Below are 20202 nucleotides of genomic sequence, written 5' to 3' on the forward strand. Positions count from 1 at the left end.
GATGTAAAATAATTCTACTGCAATATATCCCAGCTCCTTTTGTACGTTGCTTTGCACATCTTAAATACTTTTTTTTTACTTTTTAAAATTAAAATTTTCAAATAAATATTTAATTAAATTGTATGTAATTATTTGAAGATATTTCTTTCATACAGTAGGGTCCAAAAGTCTAAGACTACATTGAAAATGTGATTTTTTTTTTTTTTTACTTTGAAGTCGAAATGAAATGGAAGATTTTTATCGAAAAAGATAAAATTAGGGCAGGGGTTTTGGCGTTTTGGCTATCCATTTACACGAAAGCAGCGTTTTGGCATCCTGAAAACGCAAATTTTTGAAAACGTATTTCAAGTTTTTGAAAACAGTACCGTTATCGTCTCCGTGTAAACTACAAAAACTCGAATTTGTAAAACGGTGGCATCCAGCCCATGTGTATTGCATGCTCAGTCATAGTGTTTCTTTACAGAGTGAGATCGCCAACTACTGGCCTGGAATGCATAGTACAGTACAATGTATTTAATCGTTTTCACGGATCCGTGCTAACGAGGATTGTTTGGACAATGGTGTTGTCTGTACGTGAAAAATGCGAAGGAAAAACTTTATAGTTTTTAGTACATCGCTGTTGTGTAAACGTACCCTAAGTGGTCTAAATGATTGGCGAAGTTCTGCATATTACAGGAAAATGTAACTTTTTTACGTGGTGGCGATTTTGTATAAATTCGTACAAGTTTCAGAAAAAAACATGAAGGTCCGCCCTTAAAAGGATAGTTCACCCAAAAATGAAAATTATAACATGATTTACTCACTCTGTCTTCTTTCAGATGAACACAATCATAGATATATTTAAAAATATCCTTAGTCCTCCAATGTTTACAATGTTGTGAATGGGTGGCCAAATTTTGAAGACAAGAAAAATGCATCCATCCATGAAAAAATGAATCCGCACGAATCCAGGGGGATAATAAAGGCCTTCTGAAGTGAAACGATGCGTTTTTGTAAGACAAATATCCTTATTTAAAACTTTCTAAAGTAAAATAACAAGCTTTCGGCGCGACAGCCATACGCATTCGACGTACGTCCAAAAAGCTCTAACTTACGTTTAACTTTCCTAAGTCTACCTCTAAACCCAACCACAAGCAGATTGTACGAAAAGGTATGAAATGAATCATACGAACTCATATGACTTAGCCACCAAATCGCCAAAACGTAAACCTGAAGGTCGAGTTACAACACTTTGATTAAACAAGGTCAAAAAAACAAAACAGACAAATTTAACGTTCACAATAACATTTACAACATGCATTGATAGGGTGAATTTCCATTTCATGCCGACTTTAAAGTGTGTAATTTTGTAATAATCATAGTAAACACTTGCTCTGTTTGTTTGAGCATCCTGATACAGCAGCATTGACTCCCACAGATATACTCCATTGCATTTCATTTCCCTAATCATTTCAAACTTTTGGACCCCTTTATATATCATATTAGGCATAAGAGGCACATGTATAATTTATTTTGCTCTGTACATCAGCAGCACAAAACTTTGTCAAAATGAATGTTTATTTTGAATGCATGTTTTTTTACTCGAAATAAAGTTGTGACAAACCTCAGTCCGTTCTAAGTCATCATTACATGCTGTTATTTAACAAACATCTCTTGATTAGTCATTTGAGTGAGGATTGGCAATGCCGTGGTTTGACCTTTTCTGCTCATTTACAGTAGTGACACTTTCTTTTGTGAATCTTGCTTTAACTGCAAGTTTAATTTTAAACTCATTCGTGCAGTTTTTCTGACTCATCTTGTCTTCCAACCTCCTTGGTGTGGAGAGATGTTAGTCATTTGTCTGTTGAGATGCTACCTGTTCATCACACGTGTCGGATGACATCAGCCCGCCACCGCAAAAAAAAAACATTTCAAGGACTTCAGTTTGGAGAAACGCTTGGTTCATTGTCCATTGCACACATCGGATGTGCTTATCGTTTGAATCAAGTCCCTCTTTATTTTATCTTATTCTAAGAAGTTTTCTTTGTGAACGCCCACGCTGTTGTGTATTCTTAGCAGAGCTAGTAAACTACAGAGGAAATGGGGGGTGGGGGACGCTATCCGCAAACACAGGTATGAGAACGGCTGTTTCGCTGACTCAGATCTGTCTGTCTAAAGACTGAAGCTTCTCTAAAGAGCTCGGTGGAAGATTCCAACCAACACAGCAGCAGCAGCACATTTAGACAAAATGAATTGGTAGGCCCAAACTTTCATGACATTATCGCTTTCAGAAAAGAGAATGAGTGGTTTCATGTAGTCAATACATGCGTTGGATAGTTGATGCTTTGATGTCCTGATTTTGTACTGATTTTATATGGGAAGGTCTTTGTGTGTGTGTGTGTGTGTGCGTGTTCACATTAGCATATATAGTTTTTCTCCTGTTTTGGTGGGGTGAAACTGAAAGTTATTTGGTTGGATTTTCCTGCCCTTTTAATTTCCACTATATAGTATCAGTAAAGCGTGTGAAGAGATTCTGCTTCTCATAGATCGAAGATTAAGATCAGAAGTGTTGCTGATTTCAGGGCTAGTATGAAAATTGCTTTTGCATTTGCAAAACATTGATTACTCATGTTGAAATTAAATTTAAATTCCATATCAAGTTACAAATCTTTGTCACCATTGTTTTACCGAACAACAACTGAATCTCTTAAGGGAATTCATCTCTGTTATTATATGTATAAAATACATAAATGTCAGCAGTTCTTGTGTGAATGTTACATCCCAGCTTCAGAAGATTGAGATTTGAGAGCTGCAGCGGATGGGAAGATCCGAATCATTGACTACCATAGTAGGAAAAAAAACACGGAGGGCGAGATCTGCTTGGTTACAAACATTCTTCCAAATATCTTCCTTTGTGTACAGCAGAACAAATAAATTCATACAGGTTTGAAACTTGAGGGTGAGTAAATGATTTTCATTTTTGTGAGAATCATTGTGAAAATCACAGAATTTAAATTTTTGTGTGAACTATCCCTTTCAGTCTATTGACCGCACTAAGCTATAATAAGTTTTTAGAAGATCACCACAATACAACTGAAAGGGAAAATGAGAACGAGAAAAAAAAAAAAAAAGAAAGTTGCGCGAGACTTGATTTTGCTCATCTAGAATTGATAAGCTCGTTGTGGTTTGCTATTGGTTGATCTCATGTGAGTGACAGGTTGTCCCGCCCTCACGCCAGTAAACACATCATCAGAGAAGAGAAGAGCTGTCGCTTCAAGAGGGAGGGGAAGTTATTTTGATCAATAACACAATTTGGATGAGAAAAAATAAATAGGTGGATTGGGCCTTTCGAAAAACAGAAACGTTTGAATCTCACCTGCCTTTGTGTCTGGTTTTAAACTGGTTTAATACTGACCATTCTCAGTTTTTTTTTTCTTTCTGTGGGTGGATACAGGTCTGACATTAGCTCTGTACTCACTGGTGTTCCTCAGGGCTCAGTTTTAGGCCCTTTACTTTTCAATATTTATTTATCACCACTTGTTGCATCTGTTGCGATCGCTTGACTTCCACTATCACTTTTGTGCTGACGACACCCAGATCTACAGCGCCCTCCACAATTATTGGCACCCTTAGTAAATATGAGCAAAGGCGGCTGTGAAAATAAATCTGCATTGTTTATCCTTTTGATCTTTCATTCAAAAATTTCACAAAAATCGAACCTTTCATTGAAGTAAAACAATTGAAAGTGGGGGGAAACTCACATTATGAAATAAATGATTTTCTCCAATACATGTTGGCCACAATTATTGGCACCCCTAGAAAAATCTTATGAGTAAAATATCTCTGAAGTATATTCCCATTCATATTTACATTTTTTAGCACACCAGGGTGATCATGAACATTAAATTGTCCAGCCATGACTTCCTGTTTCACAGGAGTACAAACATGAGGAAACACAAAGGCCAAATTCCCTTAATCATTCATCACAATGAGAAAAACCAAAGAATATAGTTCTGATGTGCAGCAAAAGATTGTCGAGCTTCACAAAATAGAAAGTGGCTATAAGAAAAAAAGCTAAAGCATAGAAAATCCCCATTTCCACTATCAGGGCAATAATTGAGAAGTTCTAATCAACTAAAGATGTTACAAATCTGCCTGGAAGAAGACAAGTGTCTAAATCGTCCTAATGCGTGATGAGGAGGAAAGTTTGAGTGGACAAAGACTCTCCAAGGATCACAGCTGGAGAATTGCAGAGATTAGTTGAGTCTTGAGTCTCAGAAAGCCTAAAAAAAATTATCAAACAGCACCTACATCCCCACAAGTTGTTTGGGAGGGTTTCAAGAAAAATCCTCTGCTCTCATCCAGAAACAATCTCCAGCATATTCAGTTGTCAGACAAGACTGGAACTTCAAAAGGGACCGGCTTCTATGGTCAGATGAATCTAAAGAGCTTTTTGGCAGGAAACCCACCAGATGGGTTTGGTGCACACATGGATAAAAAGTACCCCATGCCCTCGGTTAAATATACTGCTGGATCTTTAATGTTGTGGGCCTATTTTTCTGCTGGAGGTCCTGGACATCTTGTTCAGATACATGACATCATGGATTCTATCAAATACCAACAGATAAAAAATCAAAACCTGACCGCTTCTGCTAGAAATCCAATAATAGGTCGTGGTTGGATCGTCCATTAGGACAATGATCCAAAACAAACATCAAAATCAAAACAAAAATGTGTCGCTGAGCACAAAATGAAGCTTCTGCCATGGTCTTCCCAGTCCCCTGACCTGAACCCTAAAGAAAATGAGTGGCGTGAACTGAAGAGAAGAAGCACCAACATGGAGCTGGAATCTGAAGGATCTTGAGAGATTCTGTATAAAGGAATGGTCTCTGATCTCTTCTCAGGTGTTCTCCAAACTCGTTAGGCATTATAGATATCTTGGGAAGGGACGTTGCAATAATTTGGTGCTAATAATTGTGGACAACGTGAACTAGAGAAACATTTATTTCATAATGTGAGTTTCCCTCCACTTTCAATTGTTTTAAATAAATGATAGGTTAGAATTTTGTGAATTTTTTTAATGAAAAATCAGATTTATTTTCATAGCCACCCTTGCTCATATTTACTAAGGGTGCCAATATTTGTGGAGGGCGCTGTATATACATTCAAAATCTGGTGAAAACCTTGATGTTTCTGACTGTATTTCTAAGAAAAAACATGGATGAATAATAATTTTCCCTGCCTGAACAGAGGTAAAACCGAACTTATAGGTTCCAGTCATTACATTTTCAAAGCTGGTTCACTGACTCTGTCTGAGGAAGACTCAAAGTAAATGAGGAACCTTGGAGTTATTTTTGATGCCAGTCTTACATTTGATTCTTTTGTACAGAGGACTGTCAAAGCATCCTTTTTCACATCTCTGTAGCTGAAAAATGTATAAACTCATTCAATTTCTCTTGGATAGATTACTGTAACGCTCTTTCTATATTCACACCTAAGCTCCAGTATGTACAAAACTCAGCTGCCAGGATCCTGACTAGGACTAGGACATGAAATCATATTACTCCTCTTTTGAAGTCCTTACACTGGTTCCCGGTCAGGTTTTAAAATTATGATGCTGACATACAGAGCATTACAAGGCTTGGCTCCTCTTTATTTATCTGCATTGTCATTTCCTTACACTCCAAATCGCAAACTGCGCTCCTCAATTTGTTGACTGTTCCACAAACCTGCTCAAGATCTATGGATGGCAGGGCTTTTTCTGTCTATGTTCCTGCCCTTTGGAACTCTCTTCCTCTTGAACTTAGGGAAGCTCATACCTATGACACATTTAAAGTTCAACTTAAAGGATTAGTCCACTTTCAAATAAACTTTTCCTGATAATTTACTCACCCCCATGTCATCCAAGATGTTCATGTCTTTCTTTCATCGGTCGAAAAGAAATGAAGGTTTTTGATGAAAACATTCCAGGATTTTTCTCCATATAGTGGACTTCAATGGAGCCCAAACGGTTGAAGGTCAAAATTACAGTTTCAGTGCAGCTTCAAAGGGCTTTAAACGACACCAGACGAGGAATAAGGGTCTTATCTAGCGAAACGATCGGTCATTTTTGAAAAAAATGTAAATGCTTTATATAAACAAATGATTGCCTTCCAAGTGCTGCCACCAAAACCGCATTTCCGTATTCTTCAAAAAGCTTACGCTGTATGTCCTACGCCTTCCCTATTCTACTTATGGAAAAAATTACTCATCTGGTATCGTGTAGAATGTTTTAAAGCTGCACTGAAACTGTAATTTTGACCTTCAACCGTCTGGAGGCCATTGGAGTCCACTATATGGAGAATAATCCTGGAATGTTTTCATCAAAAACCTTAATTTCTTTTCGACTGAAGAAAGAAAGACATGGACATCTTGGATGACATGGGGGTGAGTAAATTATCAGGAAAATTTTTTTTGAAAGTGAACTAATCCTTTAATACATATTTTTTTTTTAAAAACTAGCATTTGCTTGTTGATGTTTATTTATTTTTTTATTTATTGTGCACTGTTTATTTTTTATCAACACCTTGAGAAGCTTTTAAAGGCGGTCTATAAAATAAAGTTTATTATTATTATTATTATTATTTATGAAGGACTGCACAGCGCATTCCTCTGACAGAAGTTCAACGGCTCTCAGTGTTATTCAGTAAGTAAAACAGCGCCACCTGCTGCTGAGGTTTGGGAGCTGCTGAAGTGACCCGCCTATTGTCTGTGATCTGACAGACATGCATTGCTGTGTTATTGTTCGAGAGAGAAGCGAATGAGACGGTTCCAATAAAGGAAAATGAAATGTGTGAAATGAATACTAAGAGATATTTTCCTCTGTACACCAGCGATCAAAACAAGAGGCAAGAACATCAAATTAGCATATTTCAATTTCATTTTCAGCGACATGAGGTGTGAAATAGAAGTTTGGAAAGAGATCTCATGAAAACAAAGATCGTGAGAAGGGCCAGGTGACTTCACTGAAAATGTGAGATTCCCCTCAGCAACAAAAGCGCAGGCAGCGGAAATGCTTCTGCACTATCTCCCTCATTCTGTGGAGGTGGATAACGGCTGAATTTGACAAGAGTGGGCTGTAAAATTAGCATCATGGACCTATTAGTGGCTAATATCTAGCGTGATTGCCCTTTTCCGATTCAGCGGGAACGGCGTCATGAAAATATGAAAAAAAGAGGAACACCCACTCAGGAAAGACGGGATGTGAGCCACTGCTCTTTTAATCCCCATCTGTAGCCTATGCAGCATTATTATTTAAGCATAGGACTGCAAAGACCATGTCATAAAGTCAATATTATTTGAGCTCAGAAAATTTCAATCAGTAAATTTAAATTAATATTTATATTACTGTTTAAACCAGAATTTTGAATTTTTGAATCTTTTTTTAAAGGTGCCCTAGAATTAAATATTGAATTTATATTGGCATAGTTGAATAACAAGAGTTCAGTACATGGAAATGACATACAGTGAGTCTCAAACTCCACTGTTTCCTTCTTATATAAATCTCATTTGTTTAAAAGACCTTCGAAGAACAGGCGAATCTCAACATAACACCGACTGTTACGTAACAGTGGGGGTGTACACCCCCAATATTTGCATATGCCAGCCGATGATCAAGCCATTAGACAAGGGCAGCCAGTATTAACGTCTGGATGTGCACAGCTGAATCATCAGACTAGGTAAGCAAGCAAGAACAATAGCGAAAAATGGCAGATGGAGCAATAATAACTGTCATGACCCATGATGACATGATATTTTTAGTGATATTTATGAATTGTCTTTCTAAATGTTTCTTTAGCATGTTGCTAATGTACTGTTAAATGTGGCTAAATTTACCATCATTTATTACTGTATTCACTGAGACAAGAACCGTCACTATTTTCATTTTTAAACACTTGCAGTCTGTATAATTCATAAACACAACTTCATTCTTTATAAATCTCTCCAACAGTGTGTAACGTTAGCTTTAGCCCCGGAGCACTATCAAACTCATTCAGAATCAAATGTAATACATCCAAATAAATACTATACTTACATGATCCGATGTATGCAAGCAGCATGCTTGAGGAACATCTTGCAAAGATCCATTTTGAGGGTTATATTACTGTGTAAACTGTGTTTATGCTGTTCAAGGCAAGTGCGAGCTCCGGGGGAGGGGGAGCACGAGAATTAAAGGGGCCGCAACCTATATATTGGTGCATAGTTAATGATGCCCCAAAATAGGCAGTTAAAAAAATGAATAAAAAAAAATCTATGGGGTATTTTGAGCTGAAACTTCACAGACACATTCAGGGGACACCTTAGACTTATATTACATCTTTTAAAAAGAAGTTCTAGGGCACCTTTAAGCAAATCACTCAGTCGCCATCTTGGCAATTTTAGCTAACTCCTATCCAACATCTCAAAAACAGTTTTTGCCAGTAAAGCTTCTTCAGTGCTATAAACTGTGTGTTTCATTTAAAGGGTTAGTTCACCCAAAAATGAAAATAATGTCACAAGTTAAGATATTTTAGTTAAAATCCGATGGCTCAGTGAGGCCTGCATAGCCAGCAATGACATTTCCTCTCTCAAGATCCATTAATGTACTAAAAACATGTTTAAATCAGTTCATGTGAGTACAGTGGTTCAATATTAATATTATAAAGTGACGAGAATATTTTTGGTGCGCCAAAAAACAAACAAACAATGACTTATTTAATGATGGCCGATTTCAAAACACTGCTTCAGGAAGCATCGGAGCATAATGAATCAGCAGGTGTTTCTCAATGTCAAGGAAGGATCCTCGGAAGCCAGAATTTCGAGGATGCTACGTCATCGACATCCGTCAAAGGACTGTTCCAATGTCGAGGATCCTCGGAATTTCAAACCTTCGTTCGAAAAATATCCCATACACAGGAAAGGATGCATATGTGTATCCTTCGCGCTCTTCGCGCTCTCAAATCACCCACAATCCTATGCACGCAGCTTTGCGATCTTGTTCAAAAATGTTTTTAAAAAATGTTGGACATTAGCGATGATGTGATGACGTGCACTTGCTAGTCTGTTCCATTTACGTGTTCTCTGAATGCTAAAGAGGAGCCTCGCCTAGACTCTGAAGGAAGTGACTTGGAAGGACCAGTCCTGCCAAGGAAGTATCCTTGACATTGAGAAACGCCTAGCGTGTTGAATCTTCTGTTTGGAGCGCCAAAGTCACATGATTTCAGCAGTTTAGAGGTTTGACACGCGATCTGAATCATGATTCGACACAGAAGATTCATAACGCTCCGAAGCTTCCTGAAGCAGTGTTTTGAAATCTGATCTGTAATATCTATAATAATTTTTATGTGTACAAAAAATCCATATTTAACAAGTTATGAAGTAAAATATCTAGCTTCCACCAGACCGTCTTCCATATTTAACGTACGAAGAAAGTGTAAAACTCATGCAGTTCAAAAAGCTTACGCTACGTCCTATGCCTTCCCTATTCAACTTATGGAAAAAGCTTAACTGATGTGATGCCAGTTTACACTTACTTTGTAACTTGAATACAGAAGGCGGTCTGACAGAAGCTAGATATTTTACTTCATAACTTGTTAAATATGGATTTTTTTTTACACAAGCGCATCGCTTCCCTTCAAAAGACTTTTATTAACCCCCTGGTGCCGTGTAGAGAGTACGTTTATGATGGATGGATGTGGATGGATGCACTTCAGCTCATACTCGTGAACCCATGTTCACTGCCATTAAAGATGGGATGCATCAGGATATTTATTAATATAACTCTGATTGTGTTCATCAGAAAGAAGAAAGTAATATACACCTAGGATGGCTTGAGGGTGAGTAAATCTTGGGGTAATTTCCATTCTAATTTGAACTAATCCTTTAAATATTATGACTTGGATAAAACCAGTCAATTCATGTAACTAATTATTAACATTCACATTATTAATTCACATAATTATATTAGCTTAAATTTTCAGCTACATTTATTAGCTACCACAGTACCATTTTCCCCAGTGTGTTCATGGTAATGTTGAAAAACAAATCACAGATGCACATACTTATCAACACTTTTATGGGGGAAGATGAAGATTAATATACAATCGATTTTATTTGAGATATTTTTGGAACGAAAAACAAAAACTGAAGAATCCTGTTGTAAGTCAGAGGCCGGTTGTCTAAAGTTGCAGTCACACTTCTGTTTGATGAAATTTTGCAGGCTATTGTAGCATTCATGTATGCTTTTCATTCGCTCTTGCGGTACTTTGATGTCATACACCAATCGGTCTTCATACATTGCTACATTATTGACATCAGACAATTGACCTTTTTTTGTCTGTGAAAGTAATTAGTGCAAAATAATTCAAGGAGCATGCGTGAGCTGAGCATACAGACGCAGGTTAGAAAAATCAGGATATGCAAGTACTGTGCTGATAACAACAAAAACCAAAGTATACTTTGGGCTTATAAGACTTTGAAGACCCCAGTTCTAGAGCAAAAGGCTAATAATACCTGAAGAGAGCTATAGTATTCCCATTCCATCTCACACACACAATCAATCAATCGATCGATCAATCAGTCAGTTGGTCCGTCCGTCCGTCCGTCAGTCAGTCAGTCAGTCAGTCAGTCAATCAACCAACCAACCAACCAACCAACCAACCAACCAACCAACCAACCAACCATCCGCCAACCAACCACCCGGTCGGTCGGTCGGTTGATCAATCAATCAATCAATCAATCAATCAATCAATCAATCAATCAATCAATCAATCAATCAATCAATCAATCAATCAGGCATGGTAAAACATGCAGAAACAGGCTTTATTCTCACAGCTGTCACTATTTTTTTTATTCATTACCATTATTTGTTCCCTATCATATCTTACTAGCAGTAGCCTATGTTTCCTTCTAACATGTCTAACAGTAAATCAGTAGAAATTAAATGAAAACATCCCTACCCATCACTGAAGAGGTTTTGATTAGACAAATTCTGTGCATTTCATATTCAGGCCTTTTAAACTGCGCTGGAATTTGAGATGACGAGTGTGTGAAAAGATGTTGATTAACTCATAAGGGGCTCCTCGAAAGCAGTAGACCATATGTGCTGAGTGATGTTTTGGTTTATGCACTCTTTCACTTTCTTTTCAGAAAAAGGGTCTCGCTATTGAGTCATCAAAACATGATGTCACAGAATGATGACTCTATAGATTCAAGATCTCACATGCAGGACCAAAACAGAAGGCTCAGGGGTAGCCTAACTAAAGATGCTTCAGATTAGTGCCGTGGTAAGATTAAATTAGTTACAAACTTGAAATGATTATTGAAAACATGTCAGTGTTGAAACCCACAGTGAACTAAAGATGTATGCTGATGGATTTATGGAAATGAGTCACTGCTGTGTTTCTGCCCCCTCACTCCCACCTCGATGGAAACTCTTATCATTGTCTGTCTCTTTCTTGTAAGTATATCAGCCAGTCTACCATCAGTATGAATGAGTCATGACAAAAAAAAAGGTGAAAAAAGTGCATATGACACTGGCAGGAAGTAGGTAGTTGTTTATTCAATCAATTGTCTTACACTGTAGGCTTTTTGTCAGATATATCTGTGATAAAATATACACACAAACCTACACAAAATGAGTAACTTTATTTTAAAGGAGATCTTAAGACATTGAGTAATATTACAAAACAAAACATTAATTTTGCCCCCAAAAGTGACTCAAGTCACTTTAAAATGTCATAACGTTAGATCCTTGGATTCCAGCCAGAGGATACTGTATATTTTATACATGAAATGTCCTTTTCCATGACATTTCTAACTATTCAGATGTCCACTAACCATAAAGGCCTGATAAGCATCATTTGATGTAATAATGTTTGTTTAAAATTTTTAATAAAAGCTGTAGGTGAGAACATATAGCTTTTTATAGCAGAAGATCCCTTGGGTTGGCTGAGAAAGCTGAGAGGTTTTTAACTTCTGCATTAAATAAACTATCAAACCAGTGGCATCTCAGAATTTTAGAACTTTTCTGAGCCATTTTTTTTGCCATAACTTTTAACCAGCTGTTGTTAAGATGATGTATTATGTCAGCTCTCCTCAGTTTCATACTGGGGTCTTAGTAACCACAAGCACTGGTCACCACAGTGGCGATCACTATGCACAACTATGATCATGATCCAGTCACATTCAGCAATCATAAAGTGTCACCTTTCTTCATTAAAGTCTTCATTTTGAACTGTATATCTGTTTTAAATCAGTACACTATCATTCATTAGCTATCATTCATCATCTGGTGAATATTTAAGAGAAATATTTTGCACGAACGGATATATTTGTTTAAAGAATTGCTTCTTCATTTAAAATTTGTTATCTAAACCAATGTCTTATCAACCTGATCTCACAGGAAATCGTAATGTTACAGATCGTAGAAATGAGATTCACCAAAACGTAAAATAGTTACGAATTGCCATGAGCTTGTGTTGGACTTATTGGTTTCTTTATATTTGTTCTCTAAATCATACATTTTAAGTATCCAAGGAAACAATTTGTTGCCACTGTGTAACCAACAGCCATAAATACAGATAAATATGATATAAGAAAAAAAAAAAAAAAAAAAAAAAAGAAAACACACATACACATAATACAATTACAGATATCCATACTTTCAGTGGCTTGGCTCTCTTGATACACCACCTGACCAATGACATTATATTTGGCGAAAACTTCAAGCTAAATTTGAAATAGCATAGTAGCCATATTGTCATATTAAGTGAGTGTAGTATGTGTTAATTAAAGGGAGGTATTCTGATATTCTTCTTTGTCTGCACTTGACCCTTTAACCCGATTCTGTGTGTTTGACTAGTTTTAAATGTGATTTTACATAAATAATCCAGAAATATTGTTGTTGAGGAGCTTATAATAGTGACAAAAGATAACAAGAGAGAAAACAAATCCCCCTTTCTCTTTAAATATTGAAAGATAAAATGATGAGTTGACCTTAATTTTCAAACAAACATGTACAACATCAGTAAGAAGACCTAAATGAATGTTACTAACTTAATCTCATTTTTTCTATTGATTCAGGTTTTGTAGTGTGGACAATAAATAAAAGGTTTCACAATACCAAAGTGAATATGTTGTAGAAACATATGGAGCAGTTCAGGGCCTTAGCGAAGGGTCAATTGCACACAATTATATTTATTTACAAAGTGCATCAATAGGGTCCCAATTTTATATTGGTAATAACAATCAGAATTCAGCTTTGCAGTAACACATCGTCCATCGAGTGGAGAAGAGCTTAAATATAGTGCAATAAAGGCAGAGAGCTTTGGAGATGTCACTTTAAGAAATAAATAGAAAAAAGTTATGCATTTCTTACCAAATCATCAAACATGTCGTACACTGCCTCCAGTGTACTTCAAAACCCAGCAGATCAGTGCGTTTCAGCACTCTGCGGAGTGAGTCCACATTCATACTGTCACAGATCCATTTCAGATCCTTTCAGATTTAATGTAGCTTGATCACACCCAGGTAGGTTTCAATGGGAGTGTCCGAGATTTTGGCTTTAGGTTTGCAGATCACAGTTAAGGTTTCTCCTCTATTCATGGAAATTCCTACACCCATGAAACCAGTTGAGAGTTTTGGTTTATTGATGAGACCTTCTAAAATGGTTTTTCGTGTGCTTGAGTTCACAGTTATTGTATAGTTTTCTGCCATTTGAGGGTTAAGGGTAACCTGCAGGTACAGGAAATATCGGCCATCGTCCTTCACCCTCAACTCTTCATCTCCCTCAATGAAGCCAGAAGGACTCACTGTGTTCCACTGGAGTTTTTCTACCATGTCTCTTCCTTCCCCTGTGAAAAAGTCTAGAGATAAGTCATTTTCAGGTTTTTATTATGCATAAACATAAACACTGATAACTGAGAAGACAACCTCAATGTATTCTATATACACTACCCCCAGGTATTTGCACACTTAAATTGCACTTTAACTGAATTTCATTGCATGAAATGCAAAATATCAAACCAAGTGGCATCTGCAAACAATGAGGCTGGATCTTTTCTGAAAATTAACATCACTTTTCTGAGACTCTTTTTCATTATCATTATCTTTAACCATTTGGTCTCAAGCTCATTTTGTATATATGCATAAGTTTTTTCTTCTGTTTTTGATCAAATACATGCAGCCATGGTGAACATATGGCCCCAGACTTGTGAAGGTAATGTATTTAAACAAAACAAACTGTAATGTGTGCCTGTGCTATGTTGTTTTTTATTGTGTTGTATAATAAATAGACAGTTGTACAATATTAATTATGTATCCAAATTGCTTAAAAGGAATATTTTGGGTTCAAGTAAAGAAAGAACAATCACAAACTGAAGACACATTAAGAGGAAGAATTCAATGTCTGAAAGATTCAAAGAGATAACTTACAGTTTGGTGTAAATGTTATTAGATTCATGTCCATGTCTTTTGGCTGTTGGGTGGGGATTCTTTGATTCTGCTGGGTCAGAAAGATTTTGATAAGATTATTATTATTATTATTTTTAATCTCTCTCACATCAACTAATTACAGTCAAAATATAGTAAGCAAAACCATAAAAGGAACGTTAATAAAGACCGTCTTTGAATGCCTTGCCTGTAGTTGTAAAAAGATTTAAAAATTATGACCAATAAACGTTTATACAGCATGGGCTTGAGATATGGTCCCCAAATAGATTTTTCATGTGTTCCGTGTTGGTCCTATCTGAATTAACCCCAGTACGGGCCCTAAATTGATTTGTCCATGGATTCTATGTTGGTCTTATTTGAATTAACCCCCGTATGGGCCCTAAATGGATTTGTCCATAGATTCTATGTTGGTCCTATCCGAATTAACCCCTGTATGGGCCCTAAATTGATTTGTCCATGGATTGTATGTTGGTCATATCTGAATTAACCCCTGTATGGGCCCTAAATTGATTTGTCCATGGATTGTATGTTGGTCATATCTGAATTAACCCCCAGTATGGGCCCTAAATGGATTTGTCCATGGATTTTATGTTGGTCATATCTGAATTAACCCCCGTATGGGCGCTAAATGGATTTGTCCATAGATTCTATGTTGGTCATATCTGAATTAACCCCCAGTACGGGCCCTAAATGGATTTGTCCATGGATTCTATGTTGGTCATATCCGAATTAACCCCTGTATGGGCCCTAAATGGATTTGTCCATAGATTCTATGTTGGTCATATCTGAATTAACCCCCAGTATGGGCCCTAAATGGATTTGTCCATGGATTCTATGTTGGTCATATCCGAATTAACCCCTGTATGGACCCTAAATGGATTTGTCAATGGATTCTATGTTGGTCATATCTGAATTAACCCCTGTATGGGCCCTAAATGGATTTGTCCATAGATTCTATGTTGGTCATATCTGAATTAACCCCCAGTACGGGCCCTAAATGGATTTGTCCATGGATTCTATGTTGGTCATATCCGAATTAACCCCTGTATGGGCCCTAAATGGATTTGTCCATAGATTCTATGTTGGTCATATCTGAATTAACCCCCAGTATGGGCCCTAAATGGATTTGTCCATGGATTCTATGTTGGTCATATCCGAATTAACCCCTGTATGGACCCTAAATGGATTTGTCAATGGATTCTATGTTGGTCATATCTGAATTAACCCCTGTATGGGCCCTAAATGGATTTGTCCATAGATTCTATGTTGGTCATATCTGAATTAACCCCCGTATGGGCCCTAAATGGATTTGTCCATAGATTCTATGTTGGTCCTATCCGAATTAACCCCCGTATGGGCCCTAAATGGATTTGTCCATAGATTCTATGTTGGTCCTATCCGAATTAACCCCTGTATGGGCCCTAAATTGATTTGTCCATGGATTGTATGTTGGTCATATCTGAATTAACCCCCAGTATGGGCCCTAAATGGATTTGTCCATAGATTCTATGTTGGTCATATCTGAATTAACCCCCAGTATGGGCCCTAAATGGATTTGTCCATGGATTCTATGTTGGTCATATCCGAATTAACCCCTGTATGGGCCCTAAATGGATTTGTCCATAGATTCTATGTTGGTCATATCTGAATTAACCCCCAGTATGGGCCCTAAATGGATTTGTCCATGGATTCTATGTTGGTCATATCCGAATTAACCCCTGTATGGACCCTAAATGGATTTGTCAATGGATTCTATGTTGGTCATATCTGAATTAACCCCTGTATGGGCCCTAAATGGATTTGTCCATAGATTCTATGTTGGTCCTATCCGAATTAACCCCCGTATGGGCCCTAAATGGATTTGTCCATAGATTCTATGTTGGTCCTATCCGAATTAACCCCTGTATGGGCCCTAAATTGATTTGTCCATGGATTGTATGTTGGTCATATCTGAATTAACCCCCAGTATGGGCCCTAAATGGATTTGTTCATGGATTCTATGTTGGTCCTATCCGAATTAACCCCTGTATGGGCCCTAAATTGATTTGTCCATGGATTGTATGTTGGTCATATCTGAATTAACCCCCAGTATCGGCCCTAAATGGATTTGTCCATTGATTCTATGTTGGTCATATCTGAATTAACCCCTGTATCGGCCCTAAATGGATTTGTCCATAGATTCTATGTTGGTCCTATCTGAATTAACCCCTGTATGGGCCCTAAATTGATTTGTCCATGGATTCTATGTTGGTCATATCTGAATGAACCCCCAGTATGGGCCCTAAATGGATTTGTCCATAGATTCTATGTTGGTCCTATCCGAATTAACCCCCGTATGGGCCCTAAATGGATTTGTCCATAGATTCTATGTTGGTCCTATCCGAATTAACCCCTGTATGGGCCCTAAATTGATTTGTCCATGGATTGTATGTTGGTCATATCTGAATTAACCCCCAGTATGGGCCCTAAATGGATTTGTCCATGGATTCTATGTTGGTCCTATCTGAATTAACCCCTGTATCGGCCCTAAATGGATTTGTCCATAGATTCTATGTTGGTCCTATCTGAATTAACCCCCAGTATGGGCCCTAAATGGATTTGTCCATGGATTCTATGTTGGTCATATCTGAATTAACCCCTGTATCGGCCCTAAATGGATTTGTCCATAGATTCTATGTTGGTCCTATCCGAATTAACCCCTGTATGGGCCCTAAATTGATTTGTCCATGGATTCTATGTTGGTCCACACTGGGGTTAATGGTGGTTAGTGGGTTTCTCTTGTTGGTCATTAGGGCATTGCCAACAGCCTGATAGTATGTTTTCCAATTAATTCCAGTCCAATTCATCTATCCCCTTTAGTTCATTTGTTTTCCCCCAAATATATGTCTTTTCAAATGTATGTAAAAGGTATGTGCAGACAAGAAACAAATGAAACAATCATCAGGGAAGAGGAGGGGTGGTAGAGTGGCATTTCCCCTCAATGGAATGATGTCATAGCATGATGTGCTACTGTTCTGCGGTTGCAGGTTTGTTTTCATCAGTCCAATATGCTGTGCATCTACATATGTGTATGTGTGTGCGTGTGTGTGTGTGTGTTTGGAAAGAACAAATTTCAAGAGAAAGTATAGTTTCAGAACTTAACCAATTTCATTTTCAAACATCAGAAACAGGTTCTCATATCTTAGGTGTTACTTTTGAATCAAACCACCAGTTAACCTTTCTGACACAATCACATCCTGATCTTCTGAAAGTTACCAGAAAATTCTAAGTTCTATGGAATCTTTTCAATTCAACAAAAGGTTCTTTATATTGTAAAAAGGTTATTTAGATTTTTAAAATGTTCTTTGCATAAAGAAAACTGGTTCTTTTAAGAACTGTTCTTTGGGGAACCCAAAAATGGTTCTTCTATGGCATTGTTGAGAAAACACTCTTTTGGAAACTTTATCTTAAAGACTGTAAGAAAAGTAGTTCCCTTATATAATGACAAAACTGTGACTCAAACTGATGGTAAATTGAATAGCAGCAGATCTCTATTAACCATGTCATAGGAAGTTTCATTTCTTATTTTCTCTCGTGCCAAGTTGTTCTTTGAGCTGTCAGAACATGTTTTGACTTGTTCTTTCTGTTCATGTGGTAATCAGATTTAACCTTCCAACTGTCATGATACCATAGCTAATCGTTTATCCGATAAACAAAAGCATCTTTGGCAAATTCAGATCTCTCCACTGTGCTGGAAAGAGAAATGATGATTGATACTGAGCAGCAATATCAATACTGAAATATACTGAGTTTCCACATTTGCACTAAATGAGCTGTTTCCTTACTAACTCACCTTATTGTGTGGTCATTGCATGGTTACTTATTGTAACAGTATATATAGGTTAAATTTATATATGGATCATGTTGATTGTGATAGTGAGGAAGTCTACATCTGCACATCCACTAGGACTTCATACGTCCTCTCAAAATCACCAAAACTCCTTTAAAGTTCCTTATAAATTGCTCAGGCATTTTTAATCTTTATTTTTAAGAGTGTAGTTTCAAGTAGTATAATAATGGAGTTCATCTATTTCAGTCTGCCCTGTCTGTAAATATGAGGGTGTTGTGATTACACACATCTGCATTCCCCCCATCCGCGGTTTTGAGTCAGCAAGCCGCTGTGGTCTGACTGTACCCCACCAGATACACAATACAACAAAAGGTCTAGACACAATTGCCTGAATCTATGTTTATCAGTTTCTTAACATTTTTTTTTTTATTATTATTATTCAAGTCTCTTCCTCACTTATTAATTAAATTATTGTTTTTCTCAGCATACTGTACATGTGAACTTCAATATTGTTTAAAGAGCATCCTATATTCTCAGAAAAAAGTTCAAAAGCTGTCAGCGGGACGGTGCCCTTTCAAAAGATTCTAAAATGTACCATGTAGTTACTATACACACCTTAGGGTACCTTTAAAGTACTATTATGAACCCTTTAGGGGTAAATAAGGTACAAAGGTGAACCTTTTAAAAGGGTACCCCACCAGTGACAGCTTTTGTACCTTTTTGTTTTTGTTTTTTGCCTGAGATTGAGCAGGATGCATCTCATGAGGTTCACAGACAGATTGTTGAAGAAGCTTAAATATAAAAGTTGTGGCATGATCTGATCCATACCTGCAGTTTTTCAGGAACCGGTGGTTTTCTTTCAATGAAGTGCAGAGTTATTGACACAGCCAGGCCTAGAGTGAGCAGGGTGGCCCAAACCAGCAATCCCCGTATCATCTTCCTCTGATGGGCCAGAGCTCCACCACCGCCACCCCTGTCACCCGTATTATCACTGCAGTACTTGGCAGATAGAGACATGATGCCCGACAGCCTCAGTGCAGGAGAAGAGTGAGCAAACTGAGGCGAAAACACTGGTGAGGTTGGGATCGATGATGTCGAATGAGCGTGGCCTCCACCTCTCGTCTTCTGGTTGGCCCGTAGACAAACCTCAGAGTGTGTCAAGCTTCCTGTACGATGGCTTTGTGTTTGTGTCAGTGAGTGTGTTCCTGTTTAGAGTTTCTCAGCAGATGTCCAAGAGGAGTGCTGTAGTGTACTTTCCCCTAAAGCATGGGTGATGTGCAATATGAAACACCTCTCGTCTGGGCAGGGACAGGCCCTCCTACTCGCCGTCAACCGGAGGGAAGCAGGTGTCATAGTCCCTTTAATAGACTGCTGGGAGTTTTTACACTATACAAAACCATCACATTCTGTAGACCACATGTGACGCATTATGTGAGACCTGTACCAAACCATCTACTGTGTTGTTGTGTACAGGTGTTGGTTTCGTTTTTTCTTGCCTTAACTTGTTCAGTGGCCAAAGTGAGCTTGTTCTGACATGTTATATAGGGAATATATATATATATATATATATATATATATATATATATATATATATATATATATATATATATATATATATTATATAGAGAAGGAATCCAGAGCTAAACTGTATGTGCCATATTTATCTTCTGCATATTTTATTATTCTGACTAAACATATTCTGACATGTGGTAACATTACATTTCGCCTAATATTAAAAGATAAAAATTAAATAACATTAAAATAAATAGATAAATAAAACAATAATACAAAAGTGAAATGATATACACTTCTGTTCAAAAGTAGTAGTAAAATTTGTAATGTTTTCAAAAGAAGTACCGTATGCTTCATTTATTTGATTAAAAATACAGCACAGTAAAATAAATGTTATTAAAATGTAAAATAAC

General features: G+C 37.3%; 1 protein-coding gene across 4 annotated transcripts; it reads right to left on the bottom strand.

The window, feature by feature from the left end:
• Positions 1 to 11378: 11378 nt before the first annotated feature.
• tnfsf18 (TNF superfamily member 18) lies at positions 11379 to 19625 on the bottom strand. Of its 4 annotated transcripts, none has more exons than XM_067372163.1 (3): positions 19106 to 19625; positions 14431 to 14497; positions 11379 to 13850 (listed from the first exon to the last, which is right to left on the bottom strand). In XM_067372163.1, the coding sequence occupies exons 1-3, from the start codon at positions 19292 to 19294 to the stop codon at positions 13504 to 13506; spliced, it is 603 nt and encodes a 200-aa protein (XP_067228264.1). In that variant the 5' UTR covers positions 19295 to 19625; the 3' UTR covers positions 11379 to 13503. The 4 variants fall into 4 exon arrangements, with proteins under 4 accessions (XP_067228264.1, XP_067228254.1, XP_067228261.1 ...); XM_067372153.1 differs by having other exon boundaries at positions 11379 to 13862; XM_067372160.1 differs by having other exon boundaries at positions 14431 to 14500.
• Between the last annotated feature and the right edge of the window lie 577 nt (positions 19626 to 20202).

This window comes from Chanodichthys erythropterus, chromosome 3, assembly GCF_024489055.1.
Source record: "Chanodichthys erythropterus isolate Z2021 chromosome 3, ASM2448905v1, whole genome shotgun sequence".
In the NCBI taxonomy this organism is placed as follows: Eukaryota; Metazoa; Chordata; class Actinopteri; order Cypriniformes; family Xenocyprididae; genus Chanodichthys; species Chanodichthys erythropterus.